General features: G+C 55.6%; 2 protein-coding genes across 2 annotated transcripts; both read right to left on the bottom strand.

Moving 5' to 3' along the window:
• Positions 1–6299: 6299 nt before the first annotated feature.
• Positions 6300–9370, bottom strand: VDAG_01751 (uncharacterized protein; the record flags this gene model as incomplete). Its single annotated transcript, XM_009657780.1, has 2 exons — positions 6300–7965; positions 8043–9370. 2 exons carry the CDS (start codon positions 9368–9370, stop codon positions 6300–6302), a joined length of 2994 nt encoding a protein of 997 aa, XP_009656075.1.
• A 4085-nt stretch (positions 9371–13455) lies between these two features.
• On the bottom strand, positions 13456–15664 carry VDAG_01750 (cysteine proteinase). Its single transcript, XM_009657779.1, has 3 exons — positions 15323–15664; positions 13876–15235; positions 13456–13810 (listed from the first exon to the last, which is right to left on the bottom strand). Exons 1-2 carry the CDS (start codon positions 15547–15549, stop codon positions 14068–14070), a joined length of 1395 nt encoding a protein of 464 aa, XP_009656074.1. The 5' UTR covers positions 15550–15664; the 3' UTR covers positions 13456–13810; positions 13876–14067.
• Positions 15665–15915: the final 251 nt, after the last annotated feature.

Here is a 15915-nt window from a genome sequence, read left to right as displayed (position 1 = left end):
GCGCTCATTTTGAGTCGAGAGCCGCGGGTTATCTTTCACTTTCATCGTTTTTGATTTGCCTTCCGCAACGGCATCCAACCATGAGCCTTTTCTGGCTCCTTTTAGCCTACCAACCTTCTGCTGTGGCGTTCAGACTTTGACCGCACATGCAGTCCAGTCCAGCCCAGCCCAGCGGTCAATGGGTTACCGTATCTGCTATTTTTGGTCAACGGCGCACGTACGCACGTCCGTACGTCCGTACATATACGTCCGTAGGTACGTACCTTAGGCGTGGTTAAGGCAAGGCATGTCGAGGCCCAATGTGCCGACCAAGGCTAGGTAACTTCCAGATGCCAGATCCCCCCACTTCACACCTAGGTAATCCAGACGGCGGGTACATGTACCTCGGGCTAGGAGGGTTGCTACCTGAGACAAAGAGAAGCTCATGAAGAAATGATTCACGTGTCGTTCGAGGATGCCATACCCTTTACATAGTACGCTAAGCGCACTACTCGGCCGGTCTCCTTCACCTTCTTTCTAGCGTTCCTTCGAGAGCCTTGATGGACTCATGTGGCTTGACCCAAACTGGCCTGCTTAGGTTTCCTCGGTTTCTTCAGGCAGTCAATGCTCTCTCATTTCATCTGGAAAGTGCCTGCCTCATGAACGCCATCTGGGTGAAGTAGAGGGGGAAAGCGCGATCAAAGGCGGTAGATCCCTTCCTTCTTCCACTTGGCCTCCTGCCGTTTATCTCAGTCCTCCTTCTCTCTCTGTCTCTCTTTCTTCTCTCTGTCTCTCTTTCTCTCGCCGTCCCCCCGCCCCCCCAACGAACAACGGGTCACATGGAATGGAGACCCAATTTCGTCAATTCTTGATGGTCCGCAGTTTGTGCGTTAGGCCCCGAGACAGCCTCTAAGCCGTTCCCTTTTTCCTCGAGAGAAAAAAAAAGGAAGTACCCCGACACCGAAGATATAAACAACATCCTGAGCCACATCTGATGGAGATCCTTTCCGAGCTGGCCAAAACTAGATGTGGCGTGCGGTGGAGAGTGTGGCTGCATCACAGAACAACCTACAGCCAGGTGGGCTGTCAATCCCACGACCGCCAGCCCCTGCGCGAACCGGGGCCAAAATGCGAACGACGGCGTGTTCCTTGCAGGTTTTCAATGGAGACCCTGCAACACGTATCCTCGACTGTGGGAATGTGGGCGCAAGATCTCTCGTTGACGATGCCTGATCGAATCTGACCGACGGCACCTAGTACCCAGACAGCTCATCCTTGTTCGTCGTTCGCCACACTTTTATCAAACAACGGCTTTGCGGAGCAAGCCTCTCGAGGGAAAGTGATCATCAGGACCAGACCATTTCAAAGCTCGGTGAAGCAGCCCAACTGGCTAGCCTGGGCTTCCATGACATCCACATGGCCATTTGACGCCGGTTGTGCTTTTGATCCAGAGGCTAGAGATTTCGCGATCGCGTGCAAGCAACACGGCCCTGCCAATCGAAATCCCATCGGCCACTCTTTGACGCGCAAGGGGGAAGGCGGGAAAATTGGCTCTATCGCTCTCCAAGAGGCGACACCCCACCATATTCCGTGAGCCTGGCGCGGTAAACTCCCGAATGTCGGTCAAGCGACGAAAAGGCTCCCAGCCCATCTAATCACACCCCCACCCCGTGTGTCCAGGGGGCCTCACCCTGGTGCCCAACGCCTGCATCAAGCGATACCCTTTTCGCCACAAGCAGGTCAGGGGGAAAGTGGAGGGATTAAATGACCCACAAGCATGCCTGTCAAGTTGGCAAGGGTCATCCGCCTGGACGGTGACAAGGCAGCAAGGCGACGAAAGCGACAACTTGGGTGCTTGAGCCGAGAATAGAGGCTTGCCTCACCCCTGCAACTCAACGGCTCAACCCCCATTTCGTCTCAAGCAGCGCTCGATGCCCTGTGAATTTCTTCAGATCAGCAGAGTATCTCGAGCGAATCTTGAAGGCTTTGATACGACGCTGACGGACCTAGGTTGTGTGTCTCTGTGTGTGTAGAAAACGTGCGTATTATCGCGGTATCGTCGGCCCCGGTAGATGTCGACATCACAAGTCCCTCCATCGGCAAGACTCACTGCTCTGGCCCTCTGAGCGACCCATAAGACGGCCGAGACGAAATTACCATCGTATAAAATTTGCGGCCCACTGGTTCGATGAACAGGGCCACAGCTCCGGGTTCAAGCTTATTCTGCATCGTATCGGAACAGAAAGGCATATCAGGCGCCGATCGTCCCTGCTGATGGAGGCAACCATATTGACAAGAATCTTGTGAGGCGTGGATGTCCACACATGTTCGCTCAAAGCACATGTGGGTGAGTGGCGATCCCAGATGCACGGCACGAGCGATGGACAACACAAGTCGGCAAGGCTCCTCGTTCAGACGCCGGTCAATGGCCTAGATCCAATGCCCTGAATGATACTGGCCCCCTAGGCGCCCAGAAGGCCAGGTCTGTTCAACTCGGGCACCATTAGCCAGTGTATTGTGCGGCATACTTATCAGAGGTTGAGGCACAAGGACTGACTATTTCTTGATGATAATAGTTTTCATCGCCAAAGTTTTCTAAACAACCAGTCCCTGGATGCGGAAGTGTTGGCCAAGTGTGTGCAAGTGTTGGCCAAGTGTGTGCCGTCCTTCGCTGAGTTGAATCTCCCCACACGCACATACCAAGCCGCTTGTTGTCAAGCCATCGTCACTGTCAATGTGTCGCATTCGTACCACTACAGCTGACAGCCACAGATCTGAGTACCAGAGCGGTAGATCTGCTTGCTTAATACGGGCATGTCACCGAGGACCTCCACGCCGCCGAAGCCATACGGGTGGTTCCCCGCCCTGACCACGGTCATCCTAGCAGTCATCCACGTCGTCAATCAGTTGGCCAGGGCCGAAGGCCATGCTGCCAGCTCTCCCTCGCAGGCACTCCTTGCTGCCTACAAGGTCTGTAGCCCGGCTTCTCAACGGGAAACAATTTCAAGACGCCACCAGGCTCTTGGGGTGGAGAGGGAACAGCTCATCCCAGACCGCAGATCACGCAACGAAGTTGCTTTTCCGACGGCCAGAAGGCCCAGAGCCTGGCATCAGAGCTCGACAGGCATGTCTCGATCTGCCAGCCTCGAAAGCGGAGACGTCTCCGCGAGACAGTACGTCTTCTCGTGTCTAATCTCGCCCAGCCACCCTTTCTGCCTTTCACCGGTCTCCAGTCTGAACTGTCTTTTTGATACTACGGTCAGATTTCAAACCCGTGGCGAATTGAATCATCGGGACACGAACTTTGAGGCCTTATTACCCCTTTTAAGAAGGGCCTTCGGGTTCGAGACCACGCCCGGCCATCTGGGAGCAGAGGGGAAATCGACATTAAGCATGAGAATTGCATGCAAAGTGCTTGAGTTTTAGCGCACCGGCCGCTTGTTGGTCCTTGTTGGACCACAGCGGAGACTGTACACGGTCCGGCTGTATCAGCTGACCCTATTTCGCTTCGAGTCTGTCTGAGTATCACCTCGGGCATAGCGATACAGAGAATGGGGCAAGAGACAAGAATGAGCGCGCTCCGTGCGTCCTGTTGCTAGTACTCTATCGGGCGGTGGTGGATCCCATGTCGTCGTCGGCAGTCTTCGTCGCTGACAGGTGGCTGAATGAGACAGAGACTCGCCCGCCGTCGAAAGTGGGCTCTCCTTATCCACCTGGGAAACTGTATACTCATCAATGTGACCTTGCGGTGTTCATCTATCTCTTGCGCTTGGCCGAGCTACTTGCAACAACCTCTCGCATCATGTCGTTTCACATGAGTCGCCTACAGATGTGCATAGTCGCAGATGCTGAACGCTGTACTAGCTCTGTCTCGACCGTCTCACAGATTACAGTAACGGGCTTACGCGTGATCTGGAGTTTCGCGTAGCCGTGATGGGTTTGTCTGCCCGTTTAAAGTTGGCTGCACATCTCGAAGAAGAACAAACCCCCGGACGGCAAAGGCGGTCGGCGGGGCCGGCGAGCGGCCATTTGACGTCGCCGAGTGGCGCTCAGCAAGGAAATGAGACGTATCTGGGGGTTAAGTCGCAGAAAACGAGAGCGCGGGCTGCGTCGCAATGCAGAGCGCTTTGGGGTGCGACGCGACGTGTCTTAGGAGGCGCCCCCCCTTTCCTCCTGTCCCCTAGTCCTCACTTAACCCCAGGATACTTGGCGCAGCGCGGCATGTCTACCTAGTTGCACGGTTCAAGCATGCCGAAGGCCAGGCGATGCTGTCGCTCAGTGGCACGTATTTCACGTGGGGGGCTGGGATTCCTGTTCCTGGGTCACCCAAATGAGATGAACCTCTCTCTCGAGACGAGCTTGATTCTGCAACCGTATTGGGATACCTGGCCACCCCTGGTTATGCAAAGTACCTTTGTCGTGATCGCAGCCTTTTACATGGTACGCGCGATGTCTAGGCGTTGAACAAGACTGAGTGCCTGCTCAGTAGAGTTTTGACTTGAAGTTTGCGGCGCAATGGAATACGTCATATTTCAGATGGCCATGTTTCTTGGTGTTGTTTGTGAGATTTGACGCCTCTTTGAGACATGTATCATTGTAGTACCGGCCAGACTTTCACTGGGTTTTGGTTGTCTCGGGTTCGTGATTCATCACATGGTAAAGTGCCGGGCTGTATATTGATTGCTCGGCAGCGTTGGCCGTCTCTCGATTTCTTCTCGCCAGGTTGGTAGATCACGTAAGTGTCCAAGAAACCCAGGGCTCTCGTAGGGAAGAGGCAGATGAAAGAAAGCCTCACATGGATTCCATTTTATTCGTGGATAGAGCTCTTAGCCTCTTTAAGTAAATATCGACAGTGCGGTCTTATGGTTGTGGTGACTTTTGGGGACTGACCTCGAGTGCCTGTGAATCTCATGAGTTTGATATCACTCTAAAAAACGATGTGCCACCACATAGCCTCCCTGAACATGCCAGTAAATCAGAAGACTATTGTCAGTATTGCTGAAGACCCATAGAAATGGTACGGCCCTTATGCAGGAACTCGATAGAATTTCCATTCATGTTGCCGTGTCGGTTGCCATCTTGGCAGCCCGTCGACTTCTCAGTGGTAGTTGTTCCAACATCTCATCCGGAGATTTGCTATCAAGGGGAAACGGGCCTCCTAGAGTAGTCTTTCCACTGGCATGTTGATGCAATTGCGACCGAAAGGTTACAGCCTCTGACTGCGATCAGATTCCGTGTACATTTCCGGCATCATCACAATCACACAATCATTCATGATGCAAGACTGTGCAAAAAGAAAGCATCACCATACCCCGCACCAAGGTCCAGCAGCACCCGGTACAGAAAAGAAAACCCAAATGGCATGATGTACATGCCGCTGCCTCTCCTCGTTGACTCAGATCATGTGCTTACGATATGTGGAATTAAGGTAGGTCAAGCAAAACCTTCGTGCAGCCTCGAGGCCTAAACGCTCCGGACAATAAACCCTCCACCTGGCTGGACACAAGGCTGACGAGCGCCAACAATAGCAGCGCCACGAAACCATGCATGCGGACGGCACTGATGAGTACCAGCCATGAACCAACCCCCCCCCCGCAATCCCCCCCCCCCCCCCCCCCCTCCCCCCACCCTCCCGTCCGTTCGGAAAAATCCCAAGAAGCAACGGATGTGTTGTTCGACACCACCTGCGGCGGGCCTTATCAGAAAAGGCCATCTATAGCACGCTGCTCGGGCAGTTACCGTGGTGGAAAAGCAAGTCTGCAATGAGACCTGACTGAGACCGCCACTATGTCACGCGCCCGTTCGTCCTGCAGTGAGTTGCAAGCGAGAAACATCTGACGAGGCGGTCAGAGTCAGGGCCCCCATGTAGGGCGTGGAGGCCATGCGACGTACTCGGTCGAAGCTACTGCCAAGGCCAAACACATTGTAGCACCTCACCGGTTTCCTTTCTCGCTCCTGTTGCCCAGCTCACTGGAGTTACACACGTAGTGACCATTCTCGATGTCATTCGGGAGGGGGAAAAAAACCAGAGAGCAAAGCTCACCTATGGCATGGATGGTTCAGTCAACGCAATACATGTTTATGGTGTGAATCATGAGAAAACACGGGTATGAATATCTTACTTCCAAACTTGCTACCCAGAATATGCTTCGCTCACACGTAAATTGTTGCGCGCTACCGTTACCAACTTCGACAACTATGCTAGCTGAGTATGAGATAGAAGACCGAGTTCATCACAAAATCAAATGGTATGTTCTTTTCGGAAACCGATACAGAAAAGCATCACGCCTTGCATCGCCTGACACGCAGTCAACGCCTCCTCATCCTTCAACAGCCAGCTGGTCACGCTCTCGATCGCCACGGTGTCGACGGTGATGCCTCGAGTCTTCTTCGTGCCTCCGGTGCCGATCTCCGCGATCCTGTTCGCGATCGTCGTCGTATTTGTCGTAATCATCATCGCGGCGGTGTTGGCGGTACGCCTTTGACCTTTCATCATCATCGCCATCGCGTTCACGCCCCCGCTCGCGATCTCGTACTCGATCAGCGTCGCGGTCACGATCGCGATCGCTTGTGCGTTCTCCGTCTCGTCGCCGCTCTTGATAGTAAGTTAGCAGTGCACCATGTTGGAGAAGGCTGTCAAATGGCCTACCTCGGAGTATCTGTGTTGCCGAGGCGTACGCTTGAATCTCCTCTTTGCTTAGGACTCTCAGAACGATAACAAAATCATCGCGAACCTCGAATCGTTCTTTGCCGACCGTCAGAGCTTCAGGATTAACAACCTTGCGGCTAATCTTAGTCCAGCGCGCGCCTGCAGGAGCATCCTTGAGTTTCTTGTCGTCCTTATGCGGAGCGACGCCCTCACGAATAGGGTTGTGCTCCTCGGGGAATTTGCTGGGTTGCTTCAGAATGCCCTTTAATGGCTTGGAATCCGATTTGTCGCGAGGTGGCGAGACGACACGGACCTGCTTGTCTTCAGTTTTCAAAGGGGTCAGCTCTCGGCCGCGAGATTCGTCCTTACCCCCAACAAGTGTCGAATCTTGAGATGGAGGCAGGATCGGCTCTTTTGGCGGGATAGGTGGCGACACTACTTGAGCGTCCTTCATATCTCGCGTGGGTTCCGGCACCGCCGAGCGTGACTCCCTATGTTCCCTGTAGGAATCAACAGGCACCGAACGAAGGCCATCTTTGTAATCTTTGTAGTCGCGGACTGGCTCTGCCACAGTAGCGCGACTATCTCTATAGTCGCGCGGTGGCTCGGATGTTGATGCGTGAGGCTCCCTGTAGTCCCGTGATGGCTCAGTAGCTGCACTCCTGATGTCTCGGTAATCTCTTGAATCCCTCGAGTCCCTTTGGTCCCGAGAATCCCTCGAGTCCCTTTGGTCCCGAGGATCCCTCAAGTCCCTTTCGTCTCGAGAATCCCGCAATTCTCTTGATTCTCGAGGGTCCCTCGACAATTCTGCATCGACAGGCCTGTCCAACCTAGGCTTTGACGGCTCGGCAGCGTTCATGGCAGCCATCTGCTCTTTCAGAGCCTTGAGATCCGATGTATTTGTTGGGTCAAATGCGATGGAGGGACGTCTCCTCCTAGTCTTGGCAACGGCCTCCTCATCTGATGATGCCTCACGAGGGCCCCCTACTCTCGGACCTTCGCCGCCAAGTCTAGCTTCAGCCTCCCGACGAAGGCGGTCACGGGTATCGGCTTCATCCTTTGGCTGTGGCACGGACGAACGGGTCTCGACGATGACGGGTGCGCGATCACGGGGGTCGCGAGACTCTTCGCGTGGCCTGTACCGGTCATTTGGTTTAGAAGACAAGTCTTCATCCCGCCGGCGATCGCGGTCATCATCCGGGCTCCGTCGACGAGACGGTTCTTGATCGCTCTTCTCAGGCAGCTTGCCATCCTTGTCCTTGTCCTTGCCCACAGCATGCTGGAGGCCTAGAGCTGTAGCGGCGATCCCGAGCCCAGTGCCGACCTTGTCGCGAAGCCTGTTGCGATCTGGCTCTTCATCATTGGCAGTGCTAGTGCGTCGATCCCGATGCTCTTTGGGCTTGTCATAAATGACTGGCCGCCTGTTGTCCTCGTCGGAAATTCTTCTCCCTTCGCTGCTAGCATGCGGGCTCCTTTGCGCACATCACGGCGGCTATCGTAATCCGCGCCGGCTGTCGCAGCGTCGTTGCGGGCTGGTGCGGCAGGGGGTTCCGTCCTGATGCCGAAGCCACGCGCCGCGATACTTTCGTCGCGAAAGGAATCGGTATGAATGGTGCCATAGCCTTGATCAAGTTCCCGTTCGTGGTCGCGTGACAATTTCTGGGCACGGTCATCTTCTCTGCTTCGATAATACTCTTCGTGATGAATAGAGCGTGGTGCGCCCTCTTGATAAACCGAGACTGGCCGTCTGCGGGGCCCCCGAGGCTCGGCATTAGACACAACACCGACTTCCGGTGAACCGCCGGTACGACGTTCCTTTGGGCTGTCGGGGACCTGGAGTCGTTGTGGCGCTACGGGGACCGTGGGCGGAACAGAGTCTTGAAGTGGCGGCGCCTCGTATGGAACCACAGTGGAGCTGCGGGTAATCTTGTCGAAGCCTCTGGTGCTAGGGGGAGGACCACCACGGTTGTCGTATCGCGTGGAACTGTTGTACGCCCAGCCGGCGTCCGCGGGCACGTTCACGTGAGGCCGGGAGTAGCTACGATCGAAGCTTTCCCGCCTCTGTGACCGGGTTGGGCGATCATGAGTGAGGTCGTAGCGAGCCAAGTCGCTGGGATTCGTGTACTCATAGCCCTCGCCCCCATAAGCTACATTTGTACCGCTGTGGCGTGGTGTATTGGAATATATGGCTGGCGTACGACTACGGTACGTATCATGCCTTGCGCCGAGGTTGTCGCCGGTCCGAAGGTGAGCAAACTCGTCATGGGTGCCGTATGAGCTGCCACGAGCGTGACTTCGGGACCGTATCGAAGAGGCAGGTTGCGTGTAAAATAAAGAATCGCTTGTTCGGTATTCGTCGCGCGTCGGGCTGCTGTGTCTACCGCCGGACGAGTGTGAGGGTTGATGGCCTTGCGGTCTCTGTGTTGTCGTGACGATGACAGGTCGAGGACTCGATGAATCAAGTGTTGAGGAGCGGCGGGAACGACTGGCTTCTCGCAAGTTGGGGCCCCGGGCCAGGGGATCTTTCGAGACGGCGTAGTGTGTGGTGGTAGTTGGGCTTGCGACGGAGCGATGGCGATTCGAAGTTCCGGTGTATCGGGACGTTGGCATGACATGAATATCACCGCCATACATTGAACTATATCCTATACTGCTGGGCAGCGAGGCTCTTGCTGGGTTGAAGGTTGGCGAGCGCGGCCGAGCGTGGCCATAATGAGCAGTGTTTGGATAGCGGGGTTCCATGATGACGTCGAGAGCCAAAGTGTTTCTGGCTCGTAGTGCTGCGGGTTGAATGCAATCGACGGAGCGAATCTTCGACAGCAGGCGACGCTACAGACCGAGACGAACGCTGCGGCTGCGCGAGCGTTTGCTTTATTTTGGGATGGTTTGCGTTTTTTCGAGGCGGTACCGATCCACGTGAGGCTTGGTGAGTCGTTATGGTTTAGTGGCAGCTCACACTTGGGCTGCCTTACCGAGAAAGAAATCAGCGGCACGTAAAGATGGCTGTGGAATCAGTGAGGTAAGAGGGGTCAAATGGCGGGGGTTTGAGTCAGGCCTTGGCCAACTGGTCGGGTCCAACAAATGTGTGTTCGGGAGGGTGGGGAACTGCAGGATTACTGGGGTCGGGTACGAGTGGTGCTGGTGTCAGCTCCTCCACTCGTCGGCAGATTGATCAGAATCCAGAAGGGCGCCACCGAGAATGCCACCTTGTCTGCCTAGCTGATACTTGGTCAGCAACGTGAGGTCAATATTTTTCTTGGGAAAGGCCCATTCATTATACCTTGATCTGGTGGATAACGGGTCGAAGCGAGAGGGCACGCCGTCGATCAGGCGAAGAACAGGGAAACAATATGTGTAGTGAGGGTTTCTCAGGTTGATGTGGTATCGATAGCGGGGCCACGGGGTGGTGATGACAAGGGACAGTGACCGGCTCCCGCGGCGTGTCTTTGGCGATGACCAACTGGAGTTAAACAGCGGAAAATAGGATGACAAGCCCGGATAGCAACGGGCCGGGTTTCCAGGGCGAATTGGGGTGAAATGCTTTCGACGTCGTCCCGAGGCGAGCGGCGTGCTTGGTAAACAGACGCAGCTGGTATCGATAGGCGGCCTGGAATTGTGGCTCGCGTCAGACCACCACGTTCACCATTAAGCTCAGTTCGGTGACGGTAGGGTGGTATTGCGATGCGGCCCCTTAGAAACGGCCACACCGATTTGAGTAGAGGCCCGGCTTTTGGCTGGCCCTGTGCGCTTGTGGATATATGCAATGCGCCTGCAGGCCAAGAGAGATGACGCGTGCGATTTATGTGATGGGGATGACCATGAGAAGCAGCGTGGTCCGGTTGACTGGGTTCGTATCCAACAAAAGTAAAACGATACCAGCAAGGTCCGGGTCAGTATGAGCTCAGAGAAGGCGAGTGGAGAGGCAGACGGAGGAGAAATGTGAACTGTGGCAGAATTGGAGACGCTGGTTATTCGGGGGCAATGACGTGACGCTGGGCCTGTTTGGTTGACAATGATGGTAGCACGGGGGGGATCGACTGCCGCAGGCCCGGGGAGGCCGGGAATGGTCGATTGGGTTCAATATATGCCCAGGATCGCAAAGGGCGGCTTGTTCGCGCCCAGCTATGATCGGAAAATCGAGCAAAGGCTGTGCGACAAGCTGTCCTGTCTTAGCCGGTCGTTTTATGCAGGGTGATGAGGACTGTGTGGTGTCGGCCAAGTAGGAGTAAATGCTGCTGTCGCGTGGTTTAGTGTGGTGCTACACAGCGAAACCTGGTGTCTGTGGCGGGGAAGCGAGACAGCTGCCTGCTATTGCTGCTGTGGAAGCAGCGGGGTTTCCAGATATCAGTGAAGCGTCGAAGAACTGCTCGTGGGTGGCCAGTACGCTGGGTTGTGGAGGTAGGCGAGCAGGGTAAGGGAATGGCCATGCAGCGGCTCGATGTAGCAACGCGTCGGTCAACACAATGATGTCTCGTCCCCTCGTCCCGAGATCCAGATGTCTGTTTCTTTCTGATCCCACCAGCGTGGTGGCTCAGGATGCCAAGATGTGGTTTCTCTGGTTGATGATGATGAAAGATCGAATTTCAGGGTGCCAAGCCGGACCGATGATGCCCTCCCAGGATACGCTCGCTGGCTGAGTTTATACCGTGACGGAGGTGCCTTCGTTCTCGTATCGGTTCATAACCGAGACGGGTTGCCTCTGGATCTTCGATTGGTCCCCCTGACTTTCGGATCGAGCTTCCTGAATGCTGGGATGCTGATCTGTCTTGCTAACGAGACAGACAAGAAAGATGTGGGAAAGAATGCAGTTATTGCATGCCGATGAAATGAGACAGAGTATCAGGCGTGTGGGCTGCTTCTGAAGTATCGAGCTTCTTGACGTGCTCCAGAACGGTCGAGCTGCAGAGTTGAATGCTGTAGAACGCTTTGATTCCAGGAACGAAGTTGTGGTTGTGGTTGTGGTTGTGGTGGCGGTCGCTGTCGCGGCTGAGGGAGGGCAGACGGAAGGAGTGACGATGTTGGTGGTCACTTCCCGAGTGAGATGAGGTGGGAAGTTCAACACCTTCCCCTTGAGGAGCGGTCACGACCCTTTTCTTCGTCCTTTCGTCTGGTTCACCAACTTCGCATCATCACAACCCACTAATGCGAGCAAGGGTTCATGCCCATGCATGCTTCGTGAATCAATCAATTACATGGCCCTCTTCTTCAGTTGCCAGCCCTTGGAACCCACAGTGGCACGACGCCTGTCTCCCTGGTGTCCGAACAAACCCACCTGGCCACTGGTTCATGACATCCCTTTCCATGCCGATTCGATCGAGAGGCCAAGTCGAACCTGGGCGCTTCGAAGCCATCCTCAGCCCAGCTGGCTGCATCGTGGACCAGGTCATGCTAATGGTCTTCGCGGCCCAGGGCAACGGCCGTCAAGCGCCTGACAAGCACCAGCCTTGGGCTGCAACGAGCACCCCATTTCGCAACCCAACGAAAACCCCACCCCCCTGTTACATGTTACACAGGAACGGCCGATATCAGCCCAAGCATTGGTCGTCGCCAGTGTTGACCAAAGGAGATCTCTGCGCCAGAGTCCATTGGACTTGATGCGTAAAATCCACGAAGGGGGGGGGGGGGCTCGGAAAGATGCAGCTACGCAAGTCAGGTCAGGCAAGCCAGTTCACGAATGGTCCAGAACCACAGTGCCCGACGATTTGCAATTATGGACGTTATACGTCCGACATCCGCGCGTGATCCACAACTACCGCCAGACTCGCCGTCGACCCTCAAAGTTTCACGGCATAGCCTCGAGCAGATCTCCCTGCCCAAGATTGCATGTACGGGCACGGAGAACAAACACCGCACGTTCGAGCCCGAGGACGCTCCTCACCGCTCCTCGCCCTCACAGCCGGCTGGCCAACCTTGGGTGTAACGACAACGATCAGGCGGCGCGTCCAAGGAGACAGCTCCGTTCCGTCGACTGTCTGGTAAGCGATCGACGAACAGGCACCACATCTCGTGCCAGATGGAGGGCTGGGGACCATAACGAGCCAACTGACTTTCAAGATACCTGATGACCCTGCCGCCACGTTGCGCTGTCGCCTATAGCCTCTTCGCACGCCGGGCTATCCCTCCCAGGAACGAAGCCGTCACAAGCACGCCCGCGCGCTGCCACGAAGACTCTGCGCCCGGCCATGCCCCTGCGTTGCTCTCTTCACATTGTCTCCCAATTCCCAATTGTCCGTTGGGCAGAGACGGCCGTGCTTGCCACCGGAGACCCGCCCGAGGGATCATCCCGGCCTGTTGCTTGAATCGGGGACATGGCGGAGCCCGCCGGGCCCAATTTGCTTGCCATCGCATGTCGCTGTCAGGACAAATGACAAACGCCTTCTCCTAGCTCGAGACCGATTGAACTCGGGCGATGAGATGACGAGGTGCGCTCGCCTGCCCACATATCTTGATGCTGTGCCTGAGCCTTTGATGTGCCGGGGCTGCGGAGGGCATGTCACTTGGCCCACCATTGCTGAGACCCCCCCTCTTTGCCTCTCGCTGCTGCCCGTTGAGACGTCAACGGCAGTTCCCGGCGATAGTTTTCTGGAAGTCTACTGGGTCCCGTACTAGTGAGCCCTGTTCTCGGTTGACCTGTCAACGGCATTAGGAGCAGCTGCTTGGGTCCCGTCCGATGTTTTGACAAGTCCAACATCGAGGCACCTTAGCCGGAATTGGATGACTGGACAGAGAGATCTGCGCCAGGCTTTGAGCTCCTTCTGAACGGCGTCTATCTATGCAAATACGCTACTCGTTGCTGACGTGGTTGTCAATCATGTCTGATTCATCATGCTGGGTGCTGCCACGACGAGCAAATACTACTAGCGAACAGTGGTGCTTGTAACAAATCGGCTCTAGGGCATGGTCTTGGTATGGTACTCAACTTTGGTTGACCAAGTTGCCAGTCCACTCAACGAAATCTTGCACGAACTGCATTGTGTTCGGATCCAAGCAGGGAACCTCGACTCAAGGCCTGCGTATTGCACTGCTTGAACATGTAGACATGGTCGGTCCTTTACTGTATCAGATCACCGGGGCAGGTCTTCACAAGTAGCGCACGACAGACAAACCGCTGTGCGTGTTCAATTCTCCAATGAGTAGGTATGATCGGGCCTGGTGTAGTAATGCGACTCAACGACGGGAGCCCTCAAGGAAATCAATTTCAATATCTCATGCTTCATGCTGATATAGGCTGAACCAAAAACACGTACATACTGTCTATAACTTATCAGACCAGATTGCAAACCTGCTCCTGAAATAGGTTGCCCCTCATGCCAGGCTGCCCATGGGATCCCACAGCGGCAACACGACCGGCTCCTGCCTGAGGACGTCCTTTGTTTCCTTGTCGAGGAAGCGGGGATCGATGACGGCCTGGTAGACAAACTCGTCCATCCAGGCGTCGCTCATGACGAACCAGCCCTGTCGCCGGCGGCCTCGCCCCAGCTGTTTTGGACGCGCCAGCGGACGCTGCGGCCCGTCTTGTCGTCGATGTGGACGGCCGTCAAGACCATGGCGTGGGTCATCTGCGACTCGCCCGTGCGCAGGCGATCGGCCTTGGACATTGCGAGCAGGCTCACATCGAAGCCGACTTCGTAGTCGACAAGGTCGAGGTCCATGACACCGGAGCGCGAGGAGCTGAATTTGCCCACATCAGAGCCGAAGAAGATGGGGAGGCCGGCGCGAAGCTGGCGCACGCAGGCTGCCTTGAGGGCGGAAATGGAGACGTTGACGTAGGTGACTGGGCGGCCGCCCACAATGTTGCCGAGGCGGTCGACGGTCAAGAGGGTCAAGGGGTCGTGACGCGGGTCGTGCACGAGCGAGACCATACCTGCAATGGTGGCGCTCGAAACGCGGCATTGACTCGAGGAGATGTCGCGGGCAAAGGCGCGCGGGGTCGATGTCAGCTCATGGGCTTTGCCGTCCTTGTCTTCGTAGGTCCAAACGAAGGCCTCGTGCGGGTGTGGCGGTGCGCCAAGTGTCAGGGTCAAGATTCCCAGGATGGACTGGAGCATCTTGGACTTGGCGTCCTTGACGCTTTGAGCAGTAGCGCTCTGCTCGTTGACAAGAGAGCGGAGGGTGAGGGCATACTCGCGCAGCTTCGTCTTGAGCACGGAGTTGAGGACACCCGAATTCTGGGCATTCCACGAGTCCGGGTACAAGGATTGAGGCACGAGACCATACTTGTCGACGAGGTTGTAGACCATGTCCCATTGCCCGCCATCTGAAATGAGGTCACCGAGGAGGTGCTGCACGAGTCGGGAGTCGAGGTCATGATCGGCAGCCGTGGCAATGGCCTGCTCGAGGAACCAGTTGGCCTTCTCGAGCTTGTCCCAGAAAAAAAGGTAGGACTGTGATAGTTCGAAGCCCGCAAGGTTGTAGCGGCGGGCGAGGGCAACACGGAAAACATTCGTCGAGGCGAAGAGCCAACAGCGGCCGGAAGAGCGCTGGTTTGTTATCGGCGTTCCCTCGAGGGGGATGCGGACGTTGAATATTTGAGGGTCAGACAGCGTGGCGGGTGTAGACGTCAGGACGGTACGCGGATCGGCATTGCTGAGGGCAGAAAGGGCCAACCTGGAGAAGAATTAGTCGGTGCATTGGAAGATAACGAACGTAAGACGCAAGACGCGTCACGGCAGTGAGCATTGCGAAGCGGCATACCTGTTCTTGGGGTCCTTGAGAAAGGTGCTCTGCCAGTCTTCTACAAGCTTGACAGAGATACCCTCTGGTTCGCGATGGATAAGTCTGGAAAGAGCCTGCTTCTCGCTCTGCGACCCATCCTTAGATACATGGACAAAGTCGTTGGACGTGCTGCGGACCTGAAGACCTTCGAGGCGATCGACAAGGGCCTTATCGGCAGCGTCATGCGTTGAGAGTTGGGCTCCCATCGTAGGGTTTGTCTTGATGATTCGGGCAGGTAGTAAATTGATAGCAATCCAGGTCAGTCTTCAGTCCAAACTCACGCTCTCGAATGGCATGGACCTGATGACAGGAATGAACATCAGTTCAAGAGGGGGAGGCTGGTTGAGATCAAGGCAAGGAGCTCTTATCAGTCGTGAGGGGGAGGAGCACCTGAGCTCCTTAGTCTCCGCGCTAAACGAAGCAGGTGAGACAGGGGTCAGCACCTGCGGCTGGCCATCCAGGTGCCTGCAGGCACCATGCCACGCAAGCCGGCTTTCGTTACCAGCCATACACCAGTCACAACATGTCACGCCATCGCCCTTTCGGGATTCGTAGATACGGACACCAAGTCA

This window comes from Verticillium dahliae, genomic scaffold (genome assembly GCF_000150675.1).
Source record: "Verticillium dahliae VdLs.17 supercont1.3 genomic scaffold, whole genome shotgun sequence".
NCBI lineage: Eukaryota > Fungi > Ascomycota > Sordariomycetes > Glomerellales > Plectosphaerellaceae > Verticillium > Verticillium dahliae.
Note: the sequence above shows the minus strand (reverse complement) of the source record. Positions and strands in the feature narration are given on the sequence as shown.